General features: G+C 38.5%; 1 protein-coding gene across 1 annotated transcript in view; it reads left to right on the forward strand.

Annotated features, from left to right (window-relative positions):
* The window catches only part of PTPN13 (protein tyrosine phosphatase non-receptor type 13), a 223,801-nt gene that overhangs the window by 201,266 nt on the left and 8,300 nt on the right, over nucleotides 1-14,235 (forward strand). Inside the window, exons 40-43 of the mRNA XM_052641697.1 lie at nucleotides 52-140; nucleotides 8,751-8,806; nucleotides 12,422-12,525; nucleotides 14,053-14,201. Of these exons, the coding sequence (XP_052497657.1) occupies nucleotides 52-140; nucleotides 8,751-8,806; nucleotides 12,422-12,525; nucleotides 14,053-14,201 (398 nt within the window). The remainder of the gene's footprint in view (nucleotides 1-51; nucleotides 141-8,750; nucleotides 8,807-12,421; nucleotides 12,526-14,052; nucleotides 14,202-14,235) is intronic.

Here is a 14,235-nt window from a genome sequence, read left to right on the forward strand (position 1 = left end):
AAGGCCTCTACAGAGCATTTTAATTCCTCTTGGCCCATTTCTCTTGCCCAGGTACATTGAAAGCCAATGGGAAGTCATCTGAAGAGAGAGCAGAAGATACATATTGTGATGGTTCACCTTTACCTGAAGATTTTACAGAGGTAAGAATAATACCTAGGCAGGCACTGTGATGCTGTCTCTTGTTAGAATTCCCTGATAAGGTCTTACCCCTCCCAGCCTACCAGTTTCCCTTCTAAATATTAGAGATAATATCCTGATGACTGGTTAGTAACCTCAGTTACTCAGAGTTAGAACTGGTATCTTTTACTCATTTTGCAGAAAGAACTTACCCTTAAAATCATTTAACTTCTTTTGGTGAAGTTTTCCATTCAGGAAAAAAGGGCCTGAAAATCTTGAATTTATTTATTTATTTATTTATTTATTTGGTATCTTTATTATTGTTGCACCAAATAAAAGTTGGTAATTCTAAGATCCCATTCCAGGTAGGAAATTTGATTTTTATCCTAGAATGCTTGTTTTCTTCTGTCTTTCTTGAATTCTTGGTCTTAATTATCATGAAAACATATTTTTTTCAGTTATTCCATGGCTTTTGCTGTGATTGGCCTGCAATTTCAACTGAGACATGTTTTAATAGATTTGGGCAGCTGGCTCATTCATAATACATTAGATTAGTTGGATCCAAACTAATAAAAATAAGCTAAGAATTAGTGTTCAATATATATAAATTTGTTAAAATTTGTGAATGTTTTAAGAAATTTGTTTTAAGAAAATAAAACTCAAAAGTTGGAATCATCTTAGATTCATTTTCTTGTTGCATTTGAGAGTCATCCTATGCCAAACAATTACATTTAGAATGAATAAACAACAGGGTTCTAATGTGTAGCACAGGGAATTATTTTCAATATCCTGTAACCATACTGGAAAAGAATACTAAAAAAAAAAAGAATATTTCCAACAAAAAGTCATCCCATTCCAGAGAAAGTATTACTATTCAAATTTCCTTAAGCCAAAAGAAGAAAAAGACAGAGAAAGAAACAGTTTTCAAAATGTAATGATAAACTTATTTAAGAGGCTTCATATTTTCTGGGATATTGAGCTGACTAAGAAAAAAGCATGAAATAGTGGATAAATAATATGTTGTTGTTCAGTCTCTCAGTTGTGTCTGACTGTATGCAACCCCATGGACTGCAGCATGCCAGGCTTTCCTGTCCTTCACCATCTCCCAGAGCTTGCTCAAATTCATATCCATTGAGTGGATGATGCCATCCAACCATCTCATCCTATATTACCCGCTTCTCCTCCTGCCCTCAATCTTTCCCAGCATCAAGGTCTTTTCCAATGAGTCAGCTTTTAGCATCGGGTGGCCAGAGTATTGAAGCTTCAGCATTAGTCCTTCCAGTGAATATTCAGGGTTGATTTCCTTTAGGATTGGCTGGTTTGATCTCCTTGCAGTCCAAGGGACTATCAATAGTCTTCTCCAGCACCACAGTTTGAAAGCATCAGTTCTTCAGTGCTCAGCCTTCTTTATGGTCCAATTCTCACATCCACATATGACTACTGGAAAAACCATAGCTTTGACCATAGGGACCTTTGTCGGCACAGTGATGTCTCTGCTTTTTAATATGCTGTCTAGCTTTGTGATAGCTTTTCTTCCAAGGTGCAAGTGTCTTTTAATTTCATGGCTGCAGTGATTGTGGAGCTCAAGAAAATAAAGTCTTTCACGGTTGCAGTTGTTTCCCCATTTGTTTGCCATGAAGTAATGGAACTGGATGCCATGATCTTCATTTTTTGAATGTTAAGTTTTAAGCCAGCTTTTTCATTCTCCTCTTTCACCTTCATCAAGAGGTCCTTTAGTTCCTCTTCTCTTTCTGCCATAAGGGTGGTGTCGTCTGCATATCTGAGGTTATTGATATTTCTCCCAGCAATCTTGATTCCAGCTTGTGCTTCACCCATCCTGGCATTTCACATGATGTACTCTGCATATAAGTTAAATAAGCAAGGTGATGATATACTGCCTTGACGTATTCCTTTCCCAATTTGGAACCAGTCCATTGTTCCACGTCCAGTTCTAACTTGCTTCTTGACCTGCATACAGATTTCTCAGAAGGCAGGTCAGGTGGTCTGGTATTCCCATCTCTTGAAGAATTTTCCAGTTTGTTGTGATCCACACAGTCAAAGGCTTTGGCATAGTCAAAATAATACATAAGCCTACTCAAACTAGGCATCACTGTATCTATATGAATCTGATCTTGCTCATTGTTTGAGGATAATTTCCCCTCACAGGTCTTCTTAAACTTCCTAATGAGCATCTTCAAAACTGTCAAAACCAAGCTGCTTTGGATTCTTACTATGCATGTATCCACACACAGTCTCATATACACTTGATTATTTTCATTTAAAACTTACAAATAATTAATGTGTGTAAATAAAAGGAAGCATTTATCTGTTTGGTATGTATTTCCTAACCTTAAAAAAATGACTACACAAATATTGGATAGCTCACAATATATCATGCTGTAGTGTTTTTTATGTAAGATGCTGTTCTTTTGTACTATTAATAATTACAGCAATAAGCTCTTTGTAAAATGTTTTCTGAATATTTTAAACCAGACTGACTTTAATCATATTTTATTAATAATACTATTTAAAATACGCCTTGCAATGTATGTTCTGAAATCTCTTAACTAAGGCCATAATGACACATCTTTCTAGACAGCATATTAAAAAGCAGAGACATTACTTTACTAACAAAGCTCCATATAGTCAAAGTTATGGTTTTTCCAGTAGTCATGTATGGATGTGAGAGCTGGACCATAAAAGAAGGCTGAAGACCGAAGATGTTTTCAAATTGTGGCACTAGAGAATATTCTTGAGAGTCCCTTCGACTACAAGGAGATCAAACCAGTCAATTCCAAAAGAAATCAACCCTGAATATTCACTGGAAGGACTGATGGTAAAGCTGAAGCTCCAATACTTTGGCCACCTGTTGCAAAGAGATGACTCATTGGAAAAGACTCTGATGCTGGGAAACACTGAGGGCAAGAGGAAAAGGGGGAAACAGAGGATGAGATGGTTGGATGGCATTACTGAATCAATGGCCTTGAGTTTTAGCAAACTCTGGGAAGTAGTGAAGGACAAGGGAGCCTGGCATATTGCAGTCTATGGGGTCACGAAGAGTCGAACACCAGTTAGTGACTGAACAAAAACAACCCTTGACTACAATAGTCTCTCCCTGTCCCCCATCCACAGTTCCACTGTAAGAGGTTTCAGTTACCCACAGGCAACCTCAGTTAGAAAATGTTAAATGGGAAATTCAAGAAATAAACAATTCACAAACTTTAAACTGCATGCCATTTTAAGTAGTGAGATGAAATTTTGCACAGTCATGCTCCATCCCACCCATAACCCAGATCATCACTTTGCCCATAAGTCAGTTAGTAGCCATCTTGGTTATCGGAGCAACCGTTGCAGCATCGAAGTGTGTGATGTAACTTATTTGTGTTTCTGTAACTTATTGCACTTAAGAATGGCCCTGAAGTGCCAGAGCAGTGATGCTGGCGGTTTGAATTCACCAAAGAGAAGCCATAAGTGCTTCCTTTAAGTGAAAAGATGAACGTTCTCTACTTCATAAAGGAAGAAAAAAGTCATATGCTGAGGTTAGTTCTATAGTGCGAACAAATCTGTGAAACTGTGAAGAAGGAAAAAAGAAATCTGTGCTACAGGTTCTGTTGTTGCACCTCAGACTGCAAATGTTATGGCCACAGGCGTGAAAGTGCTTAGTGAAGATGGAAAAGGCATTCAGTTTGTGAGCGGAAGACATGAACAGAAGACAGTGTTGAGTACTGTCCGTGGTTTCCGTCATTCACTGGGGGCTTTGAAACAAATCACGCTCAGATAAGGGAAGGGATTACTGTGACTCTTAGTAAAGTGCTTCAGGCCAGTGTCTGTCTTATTTATGAATGAAGGAATGAATGCCAGTCATAGGCGTTATTGTAAATTATCATCTAATGTTTCAAAACTCTTCACTTCAGCTGTTGCTGAACTTGTTGGATTATTTGGGGGATAACAGGGTTAGAAGGGACGTCAGGGCTTCTGTCCATTTTCGCTTGTGCAGTCTAGTGGTCAGTTTGGGAGATGTACACGTGCAAGTGGCTCAGGAGTAAAGAATCTGCCTGCCAATGCAGGAGACACAGGAGACGCAGGCTCAGTCCCTGGGTCAGGAAGATTCCCTGGAGGAGGAAATGCCAACCTACTCTAGTATTCTTGCCTAGATAATCCCATGGACAGTGGAGCCTGGAGGGCTACAGTCCACGGGGTCACTCAGACACGACTGAGCAGGCACACACAAACCATACATAGATGAACTTTGCAAAATTAGTGAGAAATCGGTTAGTACAAGTATCAACATAGTGTATGTCAAACTGGGCTGTATCTAGTTATTTTAATATTGATAATAACACTTTACTCTTATAAAAGGCTTTATACTTTGCAAAATGATTACACACATGGTAGATTCCTAGATCAGGATTATGGTGGGGAATAAGAAATCCAAATGACTTTACTTGGAAATACAAGTTTTAGACCAGACTAAAATTTTCAACTCTTAATAACAGATAAGATCTAAGAAGCTTTTTTTTTTTTTTAGTTGTCAGTGGATTAAAAACAACCTACTCTTTTTTTTCCTCCATAGAAGTTCTGTGTTTCCCTCAGATGAATTGAAAAGGATATCATAATAACTTAATTATAGATACTTTTTAACTCTACAATGTCTATAACTAACAGGGCAAATAAACATGCAATTACAAGTTGTGATAAAGTCTATGAAGTTTAAAAGTGAAAGTGCTTGAAAAGAGAATAACCAAGGAGAACTGTGTTTAGCCTGGGTGGTAGGAAACATCCTCAGAAGATAAAGACACTTAACATTAGTAAGGAAAAAGTGAAAAAAGATGAGTGATTTTGAAGAGCTCAAGAAAGGCCCATCAGTTTAAAGTCTAGTTAGGGAAGGCGAGAGTAAAACCATATGGAATGTAGAGCTGGACAGAAGCCAGATAATGCAGTCTTGAAGTGAAAGGAATTTCCGGTTAAGATAATTTGTTCTGATGAAGATTGAGATGTAAGATTAACCATGTAAAAATTCCACTTGGCATCTTTTTCTGAGTGTAGCAAAATGCTTCTTCAAGACTTGGGTCTCTGGGACTCAGCTAAACTATGAACTAATTAACTTGTGTTCCCTAGAGAGACACCCTTTACTTTAAAATTAAAAGGGTGAATGTGGTATTACTTATGTGTGCAATCTGAAGTATGATACAAGCAAACTTACTTACAAAATAGAAACAGACTCACAGATAAAACAAACTTATGGTTACCAGAGGAGAAAGGGGTTGGGAGTTGGGATTACTTAGTTTAAGATGGACAGATACTGACTTTTATATATATAGAATATATAACAACAAAGACCTACTGTATAGCACAAGGAACTATATTCAGTATCATGGAATAAACTATAATGGAAAATAATACATAAAAGTGGTTTTATATGTGTTTATAGATACATATACATTTATATGTATAAAACTGAATCACTTTGTTGTACGCCCAAAACTAACACAACATTGTAAATCAACTGTACTTCAATTTTAAAAGTATTTTTTAATAAATGGCCAGATAATTTAACACGTTGGAAATTTTAGCTTTTAAACTGTTGTTCAGTTGCTAAGTCATGTCTGACTTTGCAACGGCATTGACTGCAGCATGCCGGATTCCTCCGTCCTCCACTGTCTCCCAGAGTTTGCTCAAACTCATGTCCATTTAGCTGGTGATGCTGTCCAACAATCTCATCCTCTGTCATCCCCTTCTCCTCCTGCCTTCAATCTTTGCCAGCATCAGGATGTTTTCCAGTGAGTCGGCTCTTCACGTCAGGTGAATATTCAGGGTTGATTTCCTGTAAGATTGACTAGTTTAATGTCCAAAGGATCTCAAGAATCTCCTCCAGCACCACAATTTGAAAGCATCAGTTCTTCGGCACTTAGCTTTCTTTATGGTCCAACTCTTACATCCGTACATGACTGCTGGAAAAAACATAGCTTGGACTATATAGACCTTTGTTGGCGAAGTGATGTTTCTGCTTTTTAATATGCTGCCTAGGTTTGTCATAGCTTTCCTCCCATGGAGCAAGCATCTTTTAATTTCATGGCTGCAGTCACCATCTACAGTGATTTTGGAGCCCAAGAAAATAAAGTCTGTCACTATTTCCACTCTTTCCCATTCTATTTGCCATGAAGTGAACTCTTAGTTTTTGAATGTAGAGTTTCAAGTCAGCTTTCACTCCTCTTTCACCCTCATCAAGAGGCTCTCTGGTTTCTTTTTTTACTTTCTGCCATTAGAGTGGTTCAGTTTCAGTTCAGTTCAGTCGCTCAGTCCTGTCCGACTCTCTGCGACCCCATGAATCGCAGCACGCCAGGCCTCCCTGTCCATCACCAATTCCCGGAGTTTACTCAAACTCATGTCCATCGAGTCGGTGATGCCATCCAGCCGTCTCATCCTCTGTCATCCCCTTCTCCTCCTGCCCCCAATCCCTCCTAGCATCAGGGCCTTTTCCAATGAGTCAACTCTTCACAGGAGGTGGCCAAAGTATTGGAGTTTCAGGTATCATCTGCATATCTGAAGTTGCTGATATTTCTCCAGGCAGTCTTGATTCTAATTGTAATCCATCCATCCTGGCATTTCTCATAAGGTGCTCTGCATATAAGTTAAATAGGCAGGGTGGCCGTATACAGCCTTGACATACTGCTTTCCCAATTTGGAACCAGTCCGTTGTTCCATGTCTGGTTCTAACTGTTGCTTCTTGACCCACATACAGGTTTCTCAGGAGACAGATAAAGTGATCTGGTATTCCCATCTCTTCAAGGATATTCCACAGTTTGTTTTGATCCACACAGTTAAAGGCTTTCACATAGTCAGTGAAGCAGAAGTAGGTGTTTTTCTTGAATTCTCTTGTTTTCTCTGTGATCCAAAATGTTGGCAATTTGATCTCTGGCTCTCTGCCTTTTCTAAATCCAGCTTGTACATCTGGAAGAGCTCAGTTCACATAGTGCTGAAGCCTCGCTTGAAGGATTTTAAGCATAACCTTACCAGCGTGTGAAATGAGTACAATAGTACAGTAGTTCGAATGTTCTTTGGCTTTGCCCTTCTTTGGGATTAGAATGAAAACTGATCTTTTCTAGTCCTGTGGCCACTGCTGAGTTTTCCAGATTTGCTGAGTATTGAGTACAGCACGTAAACAGCATCATCTTTTAGAATTTTAAATAGCTCAGCTGAAATTCCATCACCTCCACTAGCTTTCTTCATAGTGATGCTTCCTAAAGCCCACTTGACTTCACACTCCAGAATGTCTGGCTGTAGGTGAGTCACCACACCATCGTGGTTATCTGGGTCATTATGATCTTTTTTGGATAGTTCTTCTGTGTATTCTTACCGTCTCTTCTTAATCTCTTCTGCTTCTGTTAGGTCCTTACTGTTTCTGTTCTTTATCGTGCCCATCCTTGCATGAAATGTTCCCTTGATGTCTCCAGTTTTCTTGAGAGATCTCTAGTCTTTCCCATTTGATTGTTTTCCTCTATTTCTTTGTATTTTTCATTTAAGAACACCTTCTTATCTCTCCTTGCTATCCTCTAGAACTCTGCATTCAGTTGGTTATATCTTTCCTTTTCTCCCTTGCCTTTCACTTCTCTTCTTTCCTAAGCTGTTTGTAAAGCCGCCTTAGACAACCACTTTGCCTTCTTGCATTTCTCTTTCTTTAGGATAGTTTTGGTCACTGTTTAAAAACATGTCACAATTTTTTAAGGAATCTCCACACTGTTCTCCATAGTGGCTGGACTAGTTTGCATTCCCACCAACAGTGTAAGAGGGTTCCCTTTTCTCCACACCCTCTCCAGCATTTATTGCTTGTAGACTTTTGGATCACTGCTATTCTGACTGGTGTGAAATGGTACCTCATTGTGGTTTTGAGAAAGAAAAACACCAATACAGTATACTAACACATATATATGGAATTTAGAAAGATGGTAATGATAACCCTGTATGCGAGACAGCAAAAGAGACACATGTTTAGAACGGACTTTTGGACTCTGTGGGAGAGGGAGAGGGTGGGATGATTTGGGAGAATGGCATTGAAACATGTATACTATCATGTAAGAAACGAATCACCAGTCTATGTTTGATACAGGATGCTTGGGGCTGGTGCACAGGGATGATCCAGAGAGATGATATGGGGTGGGAGGTGGGAGGGGGGTGCAGGATGGGGAACTTGTACATCCGTGGCTGATTCATGTCAATGTATGGCAAAACCAATACAGTATTGTAAAGCAAAATAAAGTAAAAATAAAAATTTAAAAATAAATAGGTAAATAAAAAAATAAAAACTTGTCACAAGTGCCCATGTAAACAATCATTACTTTAGGTTTTCCTTTTTCTTTTTCCTTACCTCTGTACATTCATATCCCCTATGTAAGAAATGGAAAAACAAGATGAATGTGAAGATGGGCAAATGGAGCCAGCAATAATTCTTGAGCCACTGTGGATGCCTCAGCCAGAGTTTGTCATGTATTAACTGAATAGCATGTTGTCTTTGTAACATGAGGATGAATGATAACAGTAAACATTGGCAATAATTAGTAGGAAAAAACTGAACATTATATAAGATAGGTTTTTTTATAGTAGGCTGTTTTGATATTGACTTCTCTTTATCGTAGTCTACCAAAATGAATGGCTGTGAAGAACATTGTGAAGAAAAAGGCAAAAGTGAAAGGTAAGAAGAAAAATTTTCAAGTATCTATAACAATTTCATTGTTTTCTTAGAAGTGCTCTGAAGATTTCCATTTAGATGTTGATTTTTAAGTTAATATATCTTCTATAAAATGAGACTTGTTGAGTAAATTATGAAACTACAGTTGAAATTTTTAAATGTTTTAAAAATGTTACAAGGCCGTTCTAGTGACATGTGACAATGTGTTTATTATAACATTGCTCAAGAAAAAAAGCAATATATTCTCTTCACCATCAGAAAGAATTCAAGAAGGGTCTGCAAGAAGATACAGTGATAATAGTATCTTCTCCTGGTGTATTTATAGGCAACTTATTTTTTCTACTTCTATATTTTTCTATACCTCACAAATTTCATTCTTTAATAAAACCATAGCAGGTAAGAAAATAAGTAAAATAAAACCATAGCAGGTAAGAAACATTTTAAACCCCCACAAATGTTTTTCCTGTTGAAAACAGTTTCTAATGTAAGATTTTTTTATTTTGTAACACTAAATGATGTATCAGGAAAAGTTATATATATTGTTGCCCAGCAAACCGATTGTATGTGAATTTTGCTTTGTATTAAATGATAACCAAGCAGTCGAAGGGAGTTATTTGCAAACTGACAGTGAATTTTTCACTAAGTAAAGTTAGTGCATGCTAAGTCACTTCAGTGGTGTCTGACTCTTTGTGACCTTATTAATGTAGAAGTGCTACACAATAGTGTAGGCCCTATTAATGTAGAATGGTTTTATACTTAAAAGATTAGCAGATATCTGGGCCAACTGCCAATATTTGTAAGACATAGGCTTTTCCCAGTTTGGCAGGCGAGGGGGAAGAAGAGTAAATTAGTATATAATTTTCTTCAAGTGGAAACTGAAAACATTATTAACACATACATTTTTTTTAACATGTTCCCAATTCTTGGAAGCACTTTTGAAATTGTAACATCTCTGAAATCATGAAGGGTTATAAAATTATAGTCATTGATACTATTTCTTTCTTAATGTAAACTAAGTAACAGTGTGTCTTATAATGTTAGATGTCATGTGTTCAAAGAACTGTAGTACTGATACATTCCCTTCAGCCTAGCAATTTTATTTCTAAGAATTGGTCCCAAGAGAAGTTATGAGCAACCTAGACAGCATATTCAAAAGCAGAGACATTACTTTGCCGACTAAGGTCCACCTAGTCAAGGCTATGGTTTTTCCAGTGGTCATGTATGGATGTGAGAGTTGGACTGTGAAGAAGGCTGAGCGCCGAAGAATTGATGTTTTTGAACTGTGGTGTTGGAGAAGACTCTTGAGAGTCTCTTGGACTACAAGGAGATCCAACCAGTCCATTCTGAAGGAGATCAGCCCTGGGATTTCTTTGGAAGGAATGATGCTAAAGCTGAAACTCTAGTACTTTGGCCACCTCATGCGAAGAGTTGACTCATTGGAAAAGACTTTGATGTTGGGAGGGATTGGGGGCAGGAGGAGAAGGGGATGACCGAGGATGAGATGGCTGGATGGCATCACTGACTCAATGGACGTGAATCTGAATGAACTCCGGGAGTTGGTGATGGACAGGGAGGCCTGGCGTGCTGCGATTCATGGGGTCGCAAAGAGTCAGACACGACTGAGCAACTGAACTGAACTGAACTGAACCATATGTATGCAGAAACATTTCTGTAAGAATATTCATTGCAACATTGTTTATAGTAGTAAAAATCCATAGTAAACACAAAATAAGTTAGGATGTACTCATGCTAAGAGTCAGACACGACTGAGCGACTTCGCTTTCACTTTTCACTGCCATACATTGGAGAAGGAAATGGCAACCCACTCCAGTGTTCTTGCCTGGAGAATCCCAGGGACAGGGGAGCCTGGTGGGCTGCCGTCTATGGGGTCACACAGGGTCAGACACGACTGAAGCGACTTAGCAGCAGCAGCAGCATACAATGAAATACTAAGCAACTGTTCAAAAGAATGAGAAAGAAGGGACGATCCTGGTGGGAGGAGCTGCAAAACATATCCTTCCAGACAACATGAACTTACTGGAAGACCAGAGAGACCTCATGAATGCAGAGCTTGCAAATTATATGTTAATTGTGATGTACAATTAGTCGGAGCAGAGGAAAGCGTCCACTATAAAAGCAGCATAGTTGCTGTCCTGTTATGATGTTTCAGGAGCATTAGTACATGTCCTGCTTTAATGGTGTATACAGTGCCGTCAGACAAGGTACTCTGCTTTGTTCCCCTGAGCATCAGAAAGTGAAAAATGTACTCTGGCCTTTTGTTATCCTTTGTCATCTCATCTTATCACTAAACACTGTTCTCTTCTACGTAGCTTCTCTTTTCTAGCCACCTATTTTGCCAAGGAGATGGCTTCTGCTGTGTATCCCTAGAATAATGAGAACTTGTGCTGAATTTTATTACGTTAAGTGAATACCCAAATACAGGACTGCAGCCCTAGTGGGCTATCACAGAGAGTCAGACGTGACTGAGCACGTGCCTGCATACACACACACACGCACACAGTATCTTTATACTGAAGACTTCCCTGGTGGCTCAGTGGTAAAGAATCCGCCTTCCAAGAAGGAGATGGAAGTTTGATCCTTCACTTGGAAAGATCCCCTGGAGGAGGAAATGGGAACCCACTCCAGTATTCTTGCCTGGGAAATCCCATGGGCAGAGGAGCCTGGCGGGCTACAGTCCATGGGGGTTGCAAAAGAGTTGGACCGGACTTAGCAACTAAACAGCAGCAAATACAGGAGTGTCCTCTTAGCCTCCTTTTGTAGCAAAAGATTGTCCATCAATTGGGACTTCTGTAATTAAAGAATCATTTTATTTACATAATTGTAATCACTGGTCCACAACGAAGAGTGGAAACAAACCATCACCTTTCCATCCCCAAGAGGACTCCTTCAACCAAAGACTTGGGGTTTATTTAAGCACACAATGTAAACTATATTAAGCAATCTGGTTCTCAGTCTTAGTACCATCTTTTGAGAAACCTCTGTGCCATGAGAGTGAAGTGAAGGAAGAAGCAAATGGGCAGGCTGAACCACAAAAGAAGAAAGATGAGGCAGAGGTCCAAGTAAACTTGTACACCCACGGAAGCCACAGAAGCAGAAACAAGGGAAGCCAGAGGCCAGGGATGCCGGCACAAATTGCCGGACTGCCTGCCTACTATGTAGAACTTGTCTCAATGGATCTGGAACACCTATGGCCATTCTGATTGCCTTGACCACTTTTGAAAGACCCACCTTGTTCCTATCAAAATGGTCCCTTTTGGTCCTTTACCCTGGACTTCTGATTTTATGGACTAATTCTCTTCTCAGTTGTGGCTGAATGTAATGTGTGTACAATAAATCATCTCTTTTGCCATCTTAGCTGAAGAAAAAAAAATCTGTACCTCAGTGTAATTATATCTACCTATAAATTTTAGCAATTATGGATTTGAGGATTTTTTTAAATAGTATAATGTATTTTAAAATAGATTAAAAATAATTATTTTATTATTAAAATTACTAAATATAATAATAATTGTGGAGATGTGTGGTTCAAGGACATAGTATTTAAATTTATTTTGGTGAGAGAACAGAAAATATTATAAATGTGTTTTGTTATCATAGCTTAATTCAAAAGTCAGAAGAAAAGAAGAATGAGGATGATGAAATAACATGGGGAAGTGATGAATTGCCAATAGAAACAACAGACCACGAAGATTCCAATAAAGGCAAGAAATTTATTAGCAACTTTTAATCAAAAACACTAGATAAAAAAATAAGTGTTTGAGAATTACAGTTTTCAGGATATTTTAGATATGTTATTTCACCGTAGGTCTACATTATTAGGTTCTATACATAAAGTTTAATCACATACACAGACATCAACATTCATTTATATGACCAGGGTTTTTGCACAGTTGTTAGAATAAAATAGTCAGTGGCTTGGAATAAAACGTGTAAATAGATGTATAGACACACAGAAACACAAAATCAAAATTTTGCCATCTTGGAATAAGAAGTCAAGGAGCACATTTTATTTACAGCAAAGTAGGAAGAACAGCACAAAGACAGGAAAATGTTTAAGAGCAAAAATCAATTGGTCTGCCCTCACGATTACTGCCTCTTTGTTTTAATCTGAGCTAACAGAGCAATAAAGTTCCATCTAGTGTTAAACTTCTCTTTTCTCATGTAAGGAAATGTTATACTAATAAAATGAAACAGCATGGTTTTGTAATTTGAAGTCATTGTTGAAAGAAACTAAAGAAGTTTAATTAATACTTGTTTTGATTTAGATAGATTGTTGGTATCAAAGGAGATGCTCAAATCCTGTAGCCCAGGTTCATCCCTCCAGCCTCTGAGCTCCTGTTGCATTCACACTCAGTCCTGTAAAAGTTTGCAGTTATTTCGTATGATTGAATTTTGTATTCACAACTAGCCTTCACTCCAGACAGACGTTAAGCTTCTTGCGTATCCCCCTGCAGTGCCTGGAATTACTGTTGCTTGCATAGTAGCTGCATCATCAAAATCCTCCTATCAACTGATTGATGTAATTAAAGCTGCACTTGTGCAGACTATAGCAAGAAGTCTCTCCTACATGTTTTCCCGGATAACAGTTGTCTTCTGTTATCAGCAGTTTCCATAGACAGTGCAGATACTAAATTAGACACATACCACTTCCTTAGACACTGATATCACTTGTTTGATAAACTTCTAAAGACCCGAAGGATTTCATTTGCATGGAGAAAACTATAAAATGCCAGAGATAGTGGCACTGAGTACCAGTGGGTGGAGAGAGGAGAAATCAGTGTTTCCAGGGCAGTGTTCCCTGATAAGGAGTTTCTGGAGCATCCCTTCTTCATTTTTCCTCCATGTGCTTGGAAGCCAATTTAAATGCAAAAAACAGGACTAAATACATTTTTATCAAGTAAACAGTCCCATTTGAATCCAGAGAAACAGAAACAACTTAAACTCCTTTAGAAACTTTTAAGTAATTGAGAGTTAAGAGCCCTTAAGAACGCTGAACATTCAGCAAGGAGTTCCCTTAAAAGTTGGGTACAAGGATCTTGCTATGGCCAGGATTTCCCTTTGTTAACTGTAGATATCTGCCTACTTGTTAATTCTATTGCCTTATTAATTTCAATACTCTCAACTTTTGTAAAAACCAGATGAGGTGAGGATAAGCTCAAATTGGTTCTCTTATTGGCTAAATCAGTTCTGGGGGAATTTTTTTTAATTAACTGGTGTCTTCTTTTTAGAGCATCCCTTTCTGACAAATGAGGAACTTACCACACTCCCCATCGTCAAAGTGCTTCCCTCTGGGAAATACACTGGTACCAAGCTGAAGTCAGTCATTCGAATGTTGCGGGGTTTACTCGATCAAGGAATCCCATCTAAGGAACTGGAGGTAAGGAGCTTCTGACAGTGGTTCTTTCTCAGAC

This window comes from Budorcas taxicolor, chromosome 6 (assembly GCF_023091745.1).
Source record: "Budorcas taxicolor isolate Tak-1 chromosome 6, Takin1.1, whole genome shotgun sequence".
NCBI lineage: Eukaryota > Metazoa > Chordata > Mammalia > Artiodactyla > Bovidae > Budorcas > Budorcas taxicolor.